General features: G+C 31.6%; 3 protein-coding genes across 5 annotated transcripts; 2 read left to right on the top strand and 1 right to left on the bottom strand.

Moving 5' to 3' along the window:
* The first annotated feature begins 1,371 nt into the window (after nucleotides 1–1,371).
* LOC107425497 (probable arabinosyltransferase ARAD1) lies at nucleotides 1,372–7,235 on the top strand. Its single transcript, XM_048476454.2, has 3 exons — nucleotides 1,372–2,525; nucleotides 3,728–4,093; nucleotides 6,683–7,235. The coding sequence occupies exons 1-3, from the start codon at nucleotides 1,599–1,601 to the stop codon at nucleotides 6,869–6,871; spliced, it is 1,482 nt and encodes a 493-aa protein (XP_048332411.1). The 5' UTR covers nucleotides 1,372–1,598; the 3' UTR covers nucleotides 6,872–7,235.
* Nucleotides 7,236–7,837: 602 nt separating this feature from the next.
* Nucleotides 7,838–10,095, bottom strand: LOC107425505 (sulfiredoxin, chloroplastic/mitochondrial). The gene is made up of 5 exons (XM_016035517.4): nucleotides 9,926–10,095; nucleotides 9,644–9,813; nucleotides 8,507–8,540; nucleotides 8,220–8,313; nucleotides 7,838–8,119 (listed from the first exon to the last, which is right to left on the bottom strand). Exons 1-5 carry the CDS (start codon nucleotides 9,990–9,992, stop codon nucleotides 8,104–8,106), a joined length of 381 nt encoding a protein of 126 aa, XP_015891003.1. The 5' UTR covers nucleotides 9,993–10,095; the 3' UTR covers nucleotides 7,838–8,103.
* A 2,171-nt stretch (nucleotides 10,096–12,266) lies between these two features.
* LOC107425488 (adenylylsulfatase HINT1) lies at nucleotides 12,267–17,673 on the top strand. Of its 3 annotated transcripts, none has more exons than XM_060812866.1 (5): nucleotides 12,267–12,425; nucleotides 12,500–12,595; nucleotides 14,711–14,797; nucleotides 15,534–15,681; nucleotides 17,482–17,673. In XM_060812866.1, the coding sequence occupies exons 1-5, from the start codon at nucleotides 12,283–12,285 to the stop codon at nucleotides 17,656–17,658; spliced, it is 651 nt and encodes a 216-aa protein (XP_060668849.1). In that variant the 5' UTR covers nucleotides 12,267–12,282; the 3' UTR covers nucleotides 17,659–17,673. The 3 variants fall into 3 exon arrangements, with proteins under 3 accessions (XP_060668849.1, XP_060668853.1, XP_060668847.1); XM_060812870.1 differs by having other exon boundaries at nucleotides 17,394–17,522; XM_060812864.1 differs by lacking the exon at nucleotides 17,482–17,673 and having other exon boundaries at nucleotides 15,534–16,267.
* Nucleotides 17,674–18,449: the final 776 nt, after the last annotated feature.

Raw genomic sequence — 18,449 nt, 5'->3', positions numbered from 1 at the left:
TATTGTGGCGTCTTCATCATATACCAAAGTTTCTAATCACAAATTGATTAGGGGCTAAGGTTTCCATTAAAATGTGGACTTAATTTTCAATCTGGGCTAATTTAATACGGGTTTAGGAGCAAGTCGACCTAGATTCGTATCATGTTGTACTTTTTCTAATCGAAAATCTTTCATGATAGATTTAATAGGAGAAAAAAAAAAGATTTAAGCTTTCTAATCTTTCTATATTCACTTTTGGGAAAAGATTTGAAAAAATTATAGAAAGGATTTTTTTTATTTTTTATTTTTGTTAATTATAATTTTTATTTTTGTTTATCTTTTAGCTTTTGTTCTTGTGAAATAGAAAAAGAAAAGTTGTAAGGAAGGCCCATAAAAGGGAGAAGAAAAGGGGTGTGGATGGAATGGTTTTTCCAAGGAAAAAAACATCCATTAAGATGTGATGGAGTTGATATGGCAAATTGTTACATATCGCATTGAATTATTTGAGTGGTACCAATTGATCTGATATCACCATGTCATGCAAGTTTTTCTTCCCTTTAATGCTACTTTGTATATCTAACGCTTTGGAGCTTTAGAATTTAATAATTAAGGTCCATTTGTTTTTTCAAACAAAAAAACAATGGAGCTCCATGAAGCTAGTTCTTATGTTTGGGGATGATAATAATACAATTAAACATTTGTTTTATAACAGAATACTTTCCACTGGGAATGGGCTTATAAGCTAATTTAATGGATCAATTTATTATAACCAATGGTTGGACAATTCAAGTACTTTATGTACACATTACCAAAAGAGAGAGGGGAAAAAAAAAAAAATACTACCAAATAAGTTTATATCTCTATATTATTTTGCTTTCAATCGGCCAATCAAAACAAAACAATCAATTTTACGCTAATCATAGATATAAAAATAAATAAATAAAAATTTACACTAATCATAATGGAACAATTTGATATTGGCCAGTGCTAGAATCCACCATTTTACTAAATAGGGTGAATAAGCAACCAATGATGAAAGAGGATTCATAAATGAGAAAGAACTTGCTGCCGCTTGCGTACCATGTCGTTGTTATATAAGAAGAAATAAATGTGTTTCTACTTTTTTTTTTTTTTTTTTAGCTACTACAATGTGTTTCTACTTGTGCATCATGCCCTTATATATATATATATATATATATAGTATAATCTAAAATGATTCATGGTGGGTAAATACCCTATTACGGTTGTAAAATTGCTTGGAAACACGAAATTTTCTTTTTTTTAAAATGCTTAATAGAAATTGATTCAGCATAGAAATAGCTGATCTAAGTAACAGTTCTAATATTTTATATTTGATTTATTTTATCCATAGAAAACGAAATAATAGAAAAATCATTTACGTCGCTTTTGTTCCCCTTGTCTCGGGTCGCGGCTGTTTCTCCTTTTTCATCTGTGTGTAACTGTAGTGTTGTCGCTACGGGAGGCTCTACATACATTATTCCTGTCCGTGTCTATTAAAATCAGGCGTATCACAGAAGTAGGATCATTTGGGCTTTACGCCCCCCAGCGCATTTTGTCGCCGCAAGCCCGGAAAAACCTGAAGAAGAGAAGACAAGACGATGAGCGTGCGATCCAAAATCCGAGAACTCAAGCCCTCGTCGCCGTCCAATGACTCCCGCAAGGCCCACCAAACCCTAACCTTGCCGGCGATTCTCTCAACGGCGAGGAAATTTTCTCTAGTGAAGAAAACCCTAGTCACGATGTGTGTTGTCTTCACCATCTACGCCGTCTTCACCACCTTCTTCACCCCAACAGCCACTTCCAAGCTCGAGCCGTCCTTCCCCTCCGACATCTTCGGCTCGGCGGCTTCGATCGCAACCGTTTCCCGCGAGAGTCTGCTCCGTAGCTCCTTTGGACATCCTCCGGTGAAAATTTACCTCTATGACCTCCCCGAGAGGTTCACGTACGGAGTCATCAGGCACCACTCTCTGGCCCGCGGTGTCCGACCAGTCCAGGACGTGACGACGCTCAGTTACCCGGGGCACCAGCACATGGCGGAGTGGTACTTGTTCAAGGATCTGCTCCGACCCGAATGGGAACGGATCGGGTCGCCAGTGGTCCGGGTGTTGGATCCCGAGGAGGCGGATCTCTTCTACGTGCCTTTCTTCTCCTCCCTGAGTCTGATCGTGAACCCCATACGGCCGCCGTCTGCGACGGGAGGGGATAGTACGCCGGTGTACAGTGACGAGGAGACGCAGGAGGCGCTGGTGGAGTGGCTGGAGGCGCAGGAGTACTGGAAGAGGAATAACGGGCGGGACCACGTGATCGTGGCATCAGATCCCAATGCAATGTATAGGGTGGTTGATAAAGTTAAGAACAGCATTTTGCTTGTTTCGGATTTTGGGCGGTTGCGCCCTGACCAGGGGTCACTCGTCAAGGACGTCATTTTGCCTTATTCGCATCGGATTAACACCTACACTGGCCAAATCAGCGTCGAAAATCGCGACACTTTGTTGTTCTTTATGGGCAACCGATATCGCAAAGAGGTGATCCCTATCATACTTTTGACTCTTCATGTTTGTGTTGATGATTTTTTTGTTGTTGGTATTTGTAGTCCTTTTATTATGAGTTTATTGCTGGATTGCTTGTCATTTCCATCATAGCAATAAGTATATATACATATATTTATGCTGCATTGAGCTTTTTCTACTTCTGTTATCAGTAATTTTTTTTTTTTTGACTTTTACTTGTCATTTCAAGCAGGGAACTAAACCCTTTCTGTAATTTGGCTTTTAAAAAAACTGAGTTTAAGTTTATGCCCGGAAACTATATTGCGGGGAACCCATCCCTTTTGGTAATTTGGATTTAAAAAGACTAGTTTAACTTTAGGCTTAGAAACCATTTCAAATCAAACCACTATTTGTTCGCTATATCTTCTCTCAAGTGCTCTGCTTTCTTCATCCTCTCTCTTTCCTTTTCTGTCTCTTTTAAAATAAAAAAACTAGTTTTCAATTTCTAATTTGAAAACCAGAAACTGAAACAATTACCACGTCGGATCTCCTGGAAGCTTTGGTTTCCATGTCTAGAATTAACAAACGAAATGATCTTTCTGACATGTTTGTGTTGGATCCTTTACTTGTTCTGCTGTGGTCGCAATTTCAGAGCTATTAACTTCTTATTACTTCAGGATTCGGTTACATAACAACCCGTGGGCCAATTTGGTCCATAATTTCTCTTATCGTGACCAGCTCATGGGCTTGACAATTACCTTTGTCTAATGGCCTTGTGCTTGTTTTAGTTTGCAAACTCTCACTTTTTAATTTTTAGTTTATAAAGGGCTTGTAGTTATCAATTGTTAGTATTTTATGTGAAATTTGATAACTTGAGAAAAACATGAGAAGGAAAAAAAGACAATATGGTATACACCTTTGCCTTCTTTATATGGGAGACATTCTTATATATTTCATAAAGGTTCCAGTCATTCACCTTTGAGTTAATAGTGATTTTGACTTTTCACTTAAATGTTATCATATTGTATGTGCTTATTTGACAAAACTTGCTTGCATGTGCATTTAATATAAACAACTTTAATGCTTGAATTGAATTTTGTGATGCTTGCTAATGTATGAATGCAATTGAAGTCATATCATATGCTTGGATGCAAGAAGAAAATTAGATTATAATGTCTAAAATCACTATCTTGCTGATCTAAAGTTTGCTATTTCCATTTTCTATCCTGTTTATGTAGGGAGGAAAGATCCGTGATTTGCTTTTCCAACTACTTGAAAAGGAAGAGGATGTCATAATAAAACATGGAACTCAATCCAGAGAGAGTAGGCGTGCTGCTTCACATGGGATGCATGCATCTAAGTTCTGTTTGAATCCTGCTGGTGATACTCCATCAGCCTGTCGGCTTTTTGACGCCATAGTTAGCTTGTGTGTGCCAGTGATAGTCAGTGATAACATTGAGTTGCCTTTTGAAGATGTTATTGACTACAGAAAGATTGCAATATTCGTAGAAACCTCCACAGCTTTAAAGCCAGGGTTCTTAGTCTCAATGTTGAGAGCAATAACTCAAGAGAGAATTCTGGAATTTCAGAAAGAGCTGAAAGAGGTTAGAATATTTGCTTTCTGTCCTTGTCTTTTTTTTTTACTATACCTATATATATATATATATATTTGTTATTGTAAATAAATGCACTCATGAGATACACAATATTATATGAAGATATGGGAAATATATATTCGTCTTTTCAAATTTGTTTGTGCCATGGAGTTACGACGTTACATTACCTTGTTTTAGAGTCATAATATGGTTCAACATACTCAATGATGAAAAACCGGTTAGGTAAGATATATATCACTAACAGTGTAGTTTCATTGTGGAAACAAACCTAAAAAAAGTAACTTTTACAATTGGAACCTTTTATTTCTTTCTCTTAATCTTTTTCCCTGAATGCCTTAATGATTAAGAAGACGGTAATATTAAATTAATAATGGAATTGGCAATTCTAAACAATTTTGTGTATATGATATGATATACTAGATGAATTCAAGGGCTTGAAATTAGTAAGATAGTAGATGCAATTACAATTCCATTATCACAGAAATGGACAAAGTAAGATTTTTACAGTGAAAATATTTCTAAATCAGTAAGATAAGAATCAATGTTTTTGTAAATGCAGCATAGCTAAAATAGTGCAAGAAGGGGGAGAAAAAGACATGAGAGTTTTATTTACAATGAACATGTATTTTTTGAGGGGTAAATTTCAACTTAATTATGATGTAATTTTTGCTGGAACTTTTTTTGTTGTTAAAAGAACTTAGGTGCAAAATTAAGATGGGCATTATAATACTAGAATGGTATATGGGCGATATAATACTAGAATGGTATATTGAACATAGTTAGACAGTAAGGATGTTAAAGTTCACTTAAAGAGTTTATATTTGCTTCATATCATCATAGTTGATATTTTGAAATATCTTTCCTACACTTTTCGTAACTAAACCATAAATGTCCTCCCACATCAATTAGTCATGTCGAGGAGATTAGTATTCCTTATCACAACATATGTATGAGAGGAGATATTAGGAAATTGTCTTTATATGCATGTATGATAAGTTTAAGATTTGGTAGGTTTTGATTTAGGGTTTGTTCCTATGAAATGAGGGAAACAAAAATATGTTGGTGGCCAGAAAGTTGTAGAAACCTGAAATTTAATATTTGGGATGGGAAGTTTATTTAATAATGGATTATGTAATAGATAAAGGTCGTGAGAAGTTCTTGGGAATTAAGTGGCTTAGAGAAGGAAAAAATTGTGTTGCAAAAAGTAAAGTATGGTTTGTTTTGATTAAAAGTAGTTCATTAACGATATGTAAACCAAAGGGAGAAAAATAAGAGACTGGATGAACACATGATGCTGCTCAACTCACTCAAAACTCAAATTTTCATCATAAACAGCTGTCTTTAAGTAGGTTTCATCATACCTAAAATGACTTTTAGCATTTCATTTTCCTACTAGGACTGCAACCTTTGTGTAGAAAACAGGTGAATTATGGTGCAAGTTTATTGTGATTCTCCTTAGTTTAGGACACCTGATTCTGTTAGTCTAATGACTGGAATGAGATACTGTTTAACCCTAAATTTGGTCTCAAAACATAAAACTATTTGGAGTCTGCTTTTCTGCCATTTATGTCTTAGACAATAGTAGCATGAAATTGTGCTAAAAGTTAAAAGATGTACAATTTTGATCCCTTTTTTTTTTTTTTAAACCCCCTTCTTGTTGCAATATCCAAGACAATGCATTTGGATATTATTGATACTTCAATCCTGCAAAAAAAATTTTAAGCTCAGAACATGAGTCTTTAATTCATGATTAGTTTGGGTGGTTTGTAAAAAAGGAAAATTGTCAATTCCATTTGTCTCTGGAATGGCCCCAATATGTATATATATATATATATATATAAGAAAAGTTTATCATTCCTAACAAATTATATGGATTGTCTAATTGTTCCAGTTACAGTGGTGGTGTCTTCAATGCATTTAAAATCTATAATTTCAGAAATATATTGTAGATTTGAAGAATGTGCAAAATATGATGGAACAAACTTACTGAACTGCATTAAACTTATTCCATTTAAGATAATTAGTTAAATTGATAAGTAGTTTCTTTGGGCCAAAAAAAGAAAAAGAAAAAAGAATTCTATGATATCCCTGCAAATGTTTTTTTTTTTTTTTTTCATATGATTAATTACCTCTTATTAGTCCTTTGTTCTCCGAATATGGTGCATGCATGCAATAACATGCTCTTAATTGCCTAATACCTTGTGATAGTTGCCTCTGTTTCGGCATATTTTAGTCATAGGGAAAACATAACTGGTGTGTGTCTTGGCAAAGAAAATCTTTGTCTAACATGACTAGCATAAATACTTATAAAGATATTATAGAAATTATATCTGTTTTTTATTTTTATGGATATATTGGAAATTGGTTATGGTGGCTTAAAGCATTTTTATGCATTGTAGATTTGCAATTAAAGATTTTTGTGTATTGAGGTTATAATACCTGTGCTAAATGTAGGGAGATAGCATATTTATTTCATTGTTATCAATTGTATAATAAATAGTTCTGTTTAAGTGGTTTAAATACTTGCACTGTTTACTAAAGATAATCTCTCCATCTTCAATGACCTACCTGATTTAGGTGAATCATTATTTTGACTATGGAGAACCAAATGGAACGGTGAATGAGATATGGCGCCAGATTGTACGAAAGGTACCGCTAATTAAACTAATGATTAACCGTGAGAAACGGCTGGTCAAGAGGGATTCAAATGAACCTGTCTGCTCTTGTGTCTGTTCGAACCAGACTGGGATTCTAACCAGCTTATGATACCTCTTTTGTCTACTAATGGAAGTGGCCGTCTTCATACCAGATTATTTGTCTTTGTTCAGGCAGGCCAGACAGCTATACTTCTGTTGATTATTTAGAAAATCTGGTAAAGTTTTCTGGCGATGGGGATGAATTCCCGTGTCCCATGTAAGATGGGCGAATAGTTGCTGCACAAGGTTCGTTATTAATTGCAGAGCTGAAAATACATGCACTTTTTTCTATCCATGGGCATTTTCAGGTTATACACGAGTTGTTGTAGATGATTTTATTTATTTAAAAACAGACTGAGTTGGTAAATTGATTATTATATGTAATTGTAATTGTTTATACATGTCACAAAATAAAGATCTCATTATTCTTCTAACATTCTGACCACACCTAAACTATGCATATGTTAGGTATGTCCGCCTGCAAGGTACCATCAAGTTTTAATAGCTGTGGTCAATTTTCTTTTCTTTGTTTTTATTAAAGTTCTAGTTCGGCTGGCGGCGCGGCCTTGCTGACTGAATCAATATATTCGAATCCTAAAGCAAAAATGGAACGTCTTGGCTATTTCATGTTTTAGGTTAATGAAAGGTTCAACTATCAAATGTGCCCTCATAAACAATGACTGACCGTAAATCTGTACAAGCATCTATGGAAATGAGAAATTGCAAAGTGATTAGTTTACTTGTTACTACCGAAGCTTACGCCATTGCTTGGACCCCTTGGTTGAAAACATTAATTTGATTCCGTTGTTTGGTAGAAACACCAATAGATTCTCAAAGCTTTAAGATATGCTATTATTTTAGATGGGTAACTGAACAAGTTTCAACACACTAGTTCCAGAACATTGGTTTTGGCATTTTAGTTTCTAAGATTGAATTTTGTCCTTAAAATGCTGAAACATGATTATTTTAAAAGCCAATTGTGTAAGCAAAATTCAAATTAAAGAATTAAAGTGACAAGGAAAAAAAAAAAAGGATGTTCCTGTAAGATTACGAATTCATTTATACGATGCATAATATTTGTTAACAAACCATTCATCTTTTACATCCGAAAAACCATACATCTTCTGTCTGAGACTCTTATTATGAAAACATAATGGCATGCAACATATTACAGCTTGGCAACTTCCCTAAGTACTGGACACTGTGCCAATATTATAATTTAGCCCTCTGCAATAAGCCTACCATCGCGGAGAGCTTATTTAACTTGGCTAAAGTTGCAATTTCAAATTAAGTAGGTAAAAGTCATCTAAGGTGGTGCCTGCAAGAGGAGAGGATGATATAGAAATGTTTGACGAAGAGTAACGAAAAACTTTGATGAGTTCTGAAAATGTAAAAGACCAGAAAAGAAAAGAAATCACCTTAAAGTTTCTTTTGTTCCTCGTCGAACTTTGCAACGAATTGTTGGGAGCCCAAGATGCTGGTGAGCCTCATATCGATGACACCCGGAAAACCCTACCATGCACGAAAAGATCAAGAAAATGTGAAATAGGATTTTGGAAAAGCATATGAATAAGATATTCTGGTACAGCCTCCTTGAACACACAGTTCCTATTCCCTTTAACCCTTTTGATTCTGGTAGAGACTCAAAAGTTTGATAGATTAATATGTAAAAATATTTCAGCGGAGAAACATCAGATGCACATACCATAATAAACTCCATCAACCTCAAGCACGTCAATCTGCATTAGTTTCAACATAAAGAGTCAACTAATAATTTAGTTTGCAAATATACAAATTTATGTAATGGAACATGAAAAAATAAAGCCCAAATTGCAATAGCTAGACAGGACAGATGTATAATATAATTATAATCAATAAAAAGATGATTCTGATTGCATCAGGCCACAACTTCAACTCCTAAATGCAAAATTATATTGCAACAAGTCATTAATAGGCACCACTAAACTTCAGAACTCAGCTGTGTTATGCTGTTTAATAGAAACAAAGATGCGTAAACTAAATTTTATTTTTATTTTTGACTCGTTTGTGAAAAGCTAGAGCTAGTTGCTATTTATGACTCAGTCCTAAAGGTCGTTTATGGGTTAGCTAGTATCCAAAGTGGAATATTAGTATTCTTATTTGTTTTTCTCGGTCTCGGTGACAACACAGAGAAGATGAATAGCAAGAATATCAAAGAAAACAAGAAGGAATCAGAGATCATTTCAAGAGCAGCAGAGGGGGAATCATTTGGATTTGGAAGACCTTCCCAGAATTCCATCAGAGACTTAATAATGTATTAGGACCTTTTCATGTGGTTTCAAACTCTTAATAAGTTGATCAGGTTGTATCCTTTTCATATGGTTCGAGGATGAAGTTATATTAATTTCAAGAATTATGTTGTCAGTATGCACGATATGCTTTTGTATGAACGGATGTACATACTGAACCAGTGCTTTTGCATATTCTTAAGGAATTTTTAGAGTTCTCCATACCGCAAACCTAAAATGAACCTTCATTTTCGATTAAAATGCTTTCATATATTCTCTCTTCACTGATTAGAATTTTACCACGAAAAGGGGAATAAAAAAATCTATTAATCATAAAAGAAAGTGAGAATATAAAAATCAAACAAATTTTGAATAACATTTCAAAATGACTAAAAACTCTTAAAAAAAAAATTTAAAGTAAATGGTAAAAACAAATTTCCTATTTTTTATTGAATCTCGTTTCTGATTTGATCGTAAATTTCCTATTTATTGAAAAAAAAAAAAAAAAGGAACAGAGCAACAATGTCCAATATATAATCCATGCGTTGGGAAATGGGAGAATTCCAAGTTCTTACTGGGACTTGGAGGCCAATTTCACGTATACTGTCCATGAGTTCTTTAACCTTTATGGGATCGTTAGCTCTGGTTCTCATGAGTGGCCTCCGAATCTTATCGAGGGGAAGCTCCACTATCACTGGCCCACCACCTCCACCTTCACTTGTACTGCTTGTCAGATCAGGAGCCCCTGAAAATCCTCATCAAATTTCACCATTATTAGTATTATATGCAAATATTAAACTCATCTATGATGATCCATCATAATTATCTCTACGTTTTGTTTCAGAGAGTGCTTGTACCGTTTGGTGAAGCAGAAACCGAGAAGGTCCTCAAGCCGTTGGGTAATTGCAGAATGAAACTCGCCATCTGCGTCTACTATTATTTTTTTATTTTTTTTATTTTTCCTCATTTTCTACGTCCTTGCTTCTCATTGTTTATCCAAGACAAGGATAAGATCGACAGTGGCAAAGTCATATTGGGTCGTGTTTATGACTTGGCTTCATCAGAACCATTTAATAAGAAAAATTGGTCCTATTGAATAGTTGGCAGCGACCATTAAAATAATACCAACATCATGCTTTCGATTTCTATTCACCACAAAAAAAAAAAAAAAAAAACATCATACCTTTTGTTTAAAATCTGTAAGTATTTCAAATTCATTTTGGTGATTAAATCTCTTATCAATTTATCAAAAAAAAAAAAAACTTAAAAACGAAAAAGAAAAGTTGCTATTTGGCACTGATAGTTACTGTATATGTTGGTTTTAAATATTGATGATTTTATATTATATTTATAGTTTAGTATTTATTAATTTATGTTAATTTGTTATAAAAAATTACTTAATTATATATATATATATATATTAAATCTAAGATAAAAGATGATAAAGTTTAAAAAACAACCATAAAAATAGATTGAACCATAATTTGAGCGTAAACTGACTAAGCATTATAAAAATTTATAAAGATTCCAAAAAATTTGTTGAAAATTTTATAAAAATTTCCATTGAAAACTTCATATTGGAAGTAAATTTCTGTTAAGAATTTCATATTGGAAGTAAATGTCACATAAATTCTCACGGTTTGATGATTTCAAATATCACATTATTTTTGAATTTCAAAGTGTAAGCAAAAAATATTATTATTTAAAGTTTAAAATTTATAAAATAAATTTTTTAATTTAATCTCCACCATTGATCAAAAGAGGGAATCAAGACAATTCAAAAACCAATATTATGATAAATGATAATAATTGATTAATTTATCATTAATGAGATATATGCTATGTCATATGTTCATTAAAGATAAATTAGATTAATTAACAATTTTTCCAAAAGGAATTAGAAAAAAAAAAAGATTGTGAGGAGCAATAATATCAAAAAGTTTCTTTTTTACACATTGTCCAACCCTTTAGATAATTGAAATAAGGTATCTTGCAAAAAGCACACATTGAAAATAATGAGAGAAAATGGTTCTTAAGACTATATATATAGCCTCATCTCATTAAATGAAGATATATAAGTTTAGAGAGTTATTTAATAGTTTTTAGGAGGATTGAATAGAAACAGATTAAATTTTAAGAGTTTCTTTTGGGCTTTTAGAGTTTTGGAAGATTATTTGAAAAGCTTGACGTGTGGTTGTTAGGAGAAGAATGTCACAACTTGGAGAGCTTTCAGAAGATTTCTTTATTAGTTTTTATTCTTCTATTTTGGTTTTATTCTTTTTTTTTTTATTTCTTTAGTTATAAACATTGGTTTTAATAATTATGGATATTGAATTTATTTTTGTTATGAATTAATTTTCATAGTTAAGGCTATGATGTAGTATTAATTATAAAGTCTAATTACTTTAGTTACTTTAATATATGTTAAATTTTATTTAATTAGTAATATATTTTATTAATAAATCATTAATATGCTTAATGTTTTCATAAGGCGAAAATAATAAATGATTTTAGTAATATTTGAACTTGGAAAAAAATAATATTATGAATCTATAATAATTTACATGAATGCATAATTATTGGTTTTCTTATTATTTGCTTAATTTATGCTTCGTGAATTTGCATGATTTAATTTATAGACCGAAAAGAATAAATTAGACTACTATTATCAATTGTGAATGAAAACTACTTTTGATTAGTTTTACAATTAAATATAGTTAACAAAGTTATTAATTAATTAAATTTATATATTTAAGTAATTAAATTTAAATACTTAGTAGTAAAATCAAATGAGTTAATATTTATAATTATTAAATTAATTTTTTATTTGAAATTGATTTAATTTTAATTGATTGTTTTTAGTTTAATTAATTTTCAAATGCCATTTAAATTGCTAGTTTATATATTAAAAAAACTTAATTATCTTTAGTATTTAACTCTTACTCTTTTGAATATGACAATTTTATTTTTCTACTTTATTACTTGAAAATAATGCTACACTTGCAAATTAATTTTATATATAAATTGACATACCCTATAGATATATATATATATATATATATTTTAATTTTTTATATTTTCATATTAATATTTTGATTATTAAAAGATAAAAAAAAAAAAAATTAAATCCTGAAACTTAGATTTTAATAATAGGTATGTCATTGCTGAAATAGCAAAACCCAATGAATAATAATATTCATTATACGATGCCTACATGGATAAAATAGAGAATTCGCACAGCCACTTTGGAACCCATTTTTCATATATTGTAGGATTTGGGAGAGAGCTTACATACAGGTCATTTCTCTTCTGGTTCCGGATAAGTCCAATGGCTGCAAGCCCCTTCTCCCTGATTAGGTACTCTTTTTGCTTTTCTTGTTTCGTTTTCTTCGAATTTTCAGGTTATGTTATTCACTCCAGCATGGGAACAGGAACTCTGCTGCTGCAATGGCTGCAAGAGCTTTTGTGACGGCAAGATCATCCAAACACAATTTCACCAAATTAACTTTCCGTTTTGAACCGAACAGGTATTTATAAGCGTGACGTATTATTATTGTTATTGTTATTAAGAGTTCCATATATAATGACTTATATGAAATGGTCGTTGGTCTGGTTGACACATTGCTGGTTTCGGAATGCATAACTAGGAAAAAAAAGAAAAAGTTTTTCTACTGAAAAAACTGATGTTTTAATTTACCCCTCTCTCTATCAGCCTTTGGGTAGCATTCAGTAACACTAGAACTGACAGTTGTGGAATTTGAAAAATTTCTATGTTTGTATAAGATGAATCATGGTTAATATTTTATTGTAGAGGTTTGAGCAGTGGAGAAAGATATACATACATATATATAGATATATATATATATATATATATGCAAGCATGCGTGTATATATATTATTATATATATATATATATAGATATATATATATGCAAGCATGCGTGTATATATATTATTATATAGTTGTTCTCATGAAAACATCTCCTGAAAGTCTAATGGCGGATATAGTGATTTGATATATGATTAAAAGTAAAAAGCTGCTTGGAGAAGGTAGTAACCCTTAAAGCATCTCCTATGGGAATGTGGATTGTGAAAATAAATATGCCACATAAGCATTATAATGCTTATGTTTTAAAGAAATTGCTCTCCAATGGTAATGTCTAGAATGAATGTCAAGCAAATGTGGACATTGTCATTGTAAAGCTTCCTAGAAGGCATAATTTTCCTTAAAAAGGCCCGTTTTTTAAAAAAAAGAAAAAAAACTTAATAAAATATATAATTAATTAATAGTCATATCATTGAACAACAATTTTAGAATTGATTGTGTATTTATGTCACATAGATTGAAAAAATATCAATTTCTATACCCCATAGAAAACAGTCCACATTCACCATTGGAGATATTCTTTGCAATTGCTTTGTCACTTGTTTTGTTATGGTAAGGACTATGTAATGATATTGTGGACTGCATCTCTTATGTGACAGCCAGTTAACTTTATACATGAGCCTAATAAATTTAAAAAATGTAAAATGCCCTAAACAAACTCCAATACACAATCATATAGAAATACTTATAGAAATACCTATTTATATGTTTCAATTTTACTCTGAATCCATGATCGAGAGGCATTCAAGTAAGAGCACAACAAAATCCAAGTAGAGAATGAATTTGGATTTTTGATTTCTATTAAAAATTTCTTAATAAACATACTCTTTTTCTTAGACGAGATTTAAGAACTTGATTATCTACTAAGATATTTGGATTTTTGTTAAATTTTTTGTCAGGTTATCAAATGAGTCCTTGTTGATTTATGCAGTTAATAGTTAAGAATATGGCTAGCCACACTTTGTTTGTGGAGGAATAGGCTTCAGCTTTGGAAGATTATTTTCTTATTATCTTGATGCAGATTGAGCTTGATGGATTAGTGCTGAATTCGTTCAGAGGCACCCCAAACTCATGGCTAATTCTGATTGTTTTTCCTATTCTGTTAATGTGGGTATTATAAGTCACAAAGAAAAGCCGTGGAGTTACTGTCAGTACACATGAGTAAATTGAATTTTTTCTGTTTAAGAGATGGTTTTATGCTTATTTGGTTTTCTTTCTTCTTCCTAGGAAAAATTAAATTTGTGGCTGCCACACAGAGGGTTCATTCCATAAAGTCTCATGAAGTTCTTACCTTATCAAATCTCTACACCCATATATATACAATGATTTAGTGGGAATATTTTTTCCATCTTATTATGAACCATATTGATGTGGAATGTGCTAAGGATTGTCAGTTGACCACATGATTTTAGTTGTTAGTCATGTATTGAGGAGGCACCATTTAGTTCCCATAAGTGTGGTTATAATGTAGAAGAATGTTCCCAATTGATCAAAAGTGTGTGTGTGTGTGTATATCCAAGGTTAGTAGCGATGATATTTGAATGGCAAAGCTTAGATAGTCTTTTGTTGGAACTAGTCTGATTTCTCATTTATAAGATCAAGTATTACATTCCAAATATTATTTTGGGGCTTTATTGATCTTATTTTCTTAACTTTTAGATTTTGAATTCTTTAGATTTTGTACTGTTGATAACAATTTCTAACTATTATGTGTTCTGTTGGCATCATTTGTATTTTAACTGGCCTATATTTTTCAGATCCCTGTGTCGTGTTAGGGCTGCAAACAATGAAGAGGCTGTCGCCAAGGCAGCTGCAGTAGATGCTGACAGTGAAGCTCTTACCATGTATCATTTTTACGACATACTAGCACTGGTTTGATCTTTACATTTGCGTCATAGCATGCTTTTCTGTCTAAAACTTTCTATTATGAACCATTTTCAAGCTTGACCTGGGAAAGTTGAACATCTAGTTTTAGATTGTGGGAGGGTACTCAATATTGAATAAGAAAGGTGATACTGAATCATGTGATGCAATACTTGTAACTTGTAAGAATAGAATATCAATGGCCACTCCAGAAAGGATCTTCTGCCATGTTGTTTGCCATGTTGGCAGACACATAAATTAATACAAACAAGTAATCATCTACACTTTTCAATGCACAATTTGTTGCTGTAAAAAAGTCTTTGGAAATCTTGTTAACATTTACATAACATAGAAACACCAATTTGTAAATAAACCAAAAAGCTATAGGTAAAAATATTTAGACATAGAAAAAGAGAAAAATTAAGGATGCACTATGGAGAAGCAACAACAGGAAGGAAAGATGTATAAAGGAGAACAATAATTAAATTATTTTATAAGTAATTTCCAATACTTTGTCAAACATTAATGAGATTTTAATTAACTTTGCACATTGAAATAATTGCTTTCTGAAATTCTGCACTTTTATTATTATTTTACATTTGTAAAAGAAGATTGAATCTATGACAAATATATTCTGACATGTTTAGACAATAGCTAAAAACTAAAGTAAGTAATTTCGTGCATTTATAAGTTATTTTACTTTTCCTCCCTTTTCAGATTTGACAAGATCATAAGTAAGGAAATTCCATCAAGCATCATATATGAGGATGAAAAGGTTCTGGCGTTTCGTGATATAAACCCACAGGCTCCTGTTCATGTTTTAGTCATTCCAAAGTTAAGGGATGGACTAACACACCTTGGGAAGGTTACTTTTCAACCAAATATTGGTTCTGCATCTTTGCTAATCTTGTGTCCTGAAATTTGTTTCTCCTTGCTAAAAGCCTGTTTACTGTCTGTTATGAATTTCTTAGGTATCCTTTATATATATATATATATATATAACAGGGCACTTAACATATTGTTCACTCACGGTAGGACAAATATAGTCCACATACTGTGCAGTTAGTTTACTGCTATATTGTAGGTTATATTGCCTACAAAAACTGCATCAAGTAGACTTTGATAGTAAAGAAGGGATTTCTATAAAAAATTGATGCTATATAGCCATGACGGTATCGGTGATTGATTAGTTCTGAAGTTCTAGATATGTGCAAGCTCATATTAGCCATCTATCTTTGAAGGCTACTTTTGGTTACATGCAATTAAATGAAGAACTTGTGGTTTCAAAAAGAATATTTTTCATCTATGCAAAGCTGATAATGAATTATTGTTCTTTAAATATGGAGATCTACTATTTGGATCTTTTAATAAGTTTTGTCAGATAGTGTCCTTTTATTATTTTCACTTTGACTGGAAGGAAATTTTGATATGCCTATGCTTTAACAGGAAAAGAGGATTAAAATATTTGTGTGAACGTAGTTATCTTATTTTGGTCAATGGAGACCAAATATCTGAGTACAAGATGATTAATGTGATAACTAGCTCCATATGGAACATACATTTTGTCTAGGATACATATATTACACGTTTTATTGACCAAATATCTGAGTACAAGATGATTGGTGTGATAACAAGATCCATATAGAACATACATTTTGTCTAGGATGCATATATTACACTTTTCCAGTAATTTCATGGACTATGCATGTGGTCTACTTTCCATTTTATTTATGTTTTATTGTTAATTGCATTTGCTTACCTTTTTCTAACAGTAGAGTTATTGATGGAGAATGCATATAGGAACATAACTATTAGGGTTTTATAATTATTAGGACTATAATATTTTTATGTTTTCTTAAAGTCTTGATTTAGTTTCTTTATTTGATTAGAATTTTTATCATTTTTATTTTCTTTATGTTTGTAGGTTGTTTTATTATAGATGCAACCTTATTAAACAGTTGATTAATATTATGAATTATTGAGTGAAATTACTGTCTTTTGATTGTTTCTCCCTCTAATATTTGTGTAGTTCTCCTTTTTGTCCATCTAATTCTATGCCCTTTTCATCCATTATCTTCCCCTAAATTATGCCTCCTCTTGTCCTTTCTCTCTTTTTGTTACTGTGCTGCATCGGTTACACTAACTAATCCTTAGAACACATTGATTGTCTAACTATTCAAAAGACATTTTATTTTGTTATTACTAAAACTAATTCATCTTTGCACCCCCTGCCCCTTGCCTAGCCTTTAACATGTAAAAAAGTGTCTCTGAACAACCACAATACACTATGCTTAAGGTTCAGAGATGGTAACTTCACTATTTATAAAGTTCAGGGTATTATTGGCAATATATATATATATATATATATATAGGGACCAAAGTGCAAAATCATGGAACATTGAGAGATAAATTGGTGCAAAAATACCAAAGTTAATAGGCTTTGCTGCAATATACTGTCAGTATTTTATGCCAATTTTCATAAACCATATGGATGAGGGTAAACAAGCATGTACCAGCTTAGTCAAATACCAAATTTCCTTGGATAGTAAGTTATTGGATTTCTCATTCTACTTTTAGTCGACTCAGCCAAACATCATGATGGAGAGCAACTGCTTTATGACATAACCATGTGTTGAAAGTGTCAATTTCTGCATTCTTCCGTCAGGCTGAACCAGGACACATCGATATACTTGGTCAACTTCTTTACGCCGCAAAAATAGTTTTTATTAAAGGCTGTTTTTCGTTTGTTGTTCCTTTTGCTTATACATTTGAGGCTGAGTTGATGCAGTCATCAACGCTCTTGAATAGCAAAATTTCATGCTTGGGATTTAATGTGGCTTGAAAGTGATTCTCCATATGTGGTGCGGTTTTTGAAATAAAAATATCAGAAAGTTCGTTAGCAATTATTATCACAAGGGATGATTATTTGAATTTCATCAACCCCATATCTTTTAAGGCTTATCACAAGGGATGATAATTTAGGTCATAACACGGTGCATGATTTGAAAATGACACGAAATTAATGGATTTGGGTTTATTATAAATGAGTTTGGACCAAATTCGTATCAACCTGCTTAACAATACTAATAAACGTGTCAGCTCTGGGTTGACTCGTTTAATCCGAATTAACTCAAATTTATCTGTTTAACTAAACATGTATTATAACTTTAATATATTAAATTTAACATTAGTAATACTTTAACTAATACTTCTTATTACTAAATATCAAACTTATTTAAGATTGTATTATTAATGTTCTTTTATTAATTAAAAATAAAAAAATAAAAACTATTAAAATAATATTTATTTATTTAAATGTATTATGTTTAATAGATATATGGATTTATGGACATTAAAAAAATAAAAATTAATGTGCCTAAGAATATTGGAGATGTAGAAAATTAAAAACATAATTATTAATAAAGTTTTTGTATATTATTTTTAGGGAAGTAGTATTAAGTTTATTATGTATATATACATGTATCTATATTTAACTATTATGTGAGATTGTTATATTATCATATCATATGTTATATTATTGTAAATTTGTAATTATAATTATATGGTTTTACATATCTATTTTAATTTTAGATTAATTAATGACTAAATTATTTTCATTTGATATGATTAATT

The sequence above is a fragment of the Ziziphus jujuba genome, chromosome 1 (genome assembly GCF_031755915.1).
Source record: "Ziziphus jujuba cultivar Dongzao chromosome 1, ASM3175591v1".
NCBI classification, from domain to species: Eukaryota; Viridiplantae; Streptophyta; class Magnoliopsida; order Rosales; family Rhamnaceae; genus Ziziphus; species Ziziphus jujuba.
Note: the sequence above shows the minus strand (reverse complement) of the source record. Positions and strands in the feature narration are given on the sequence as shown.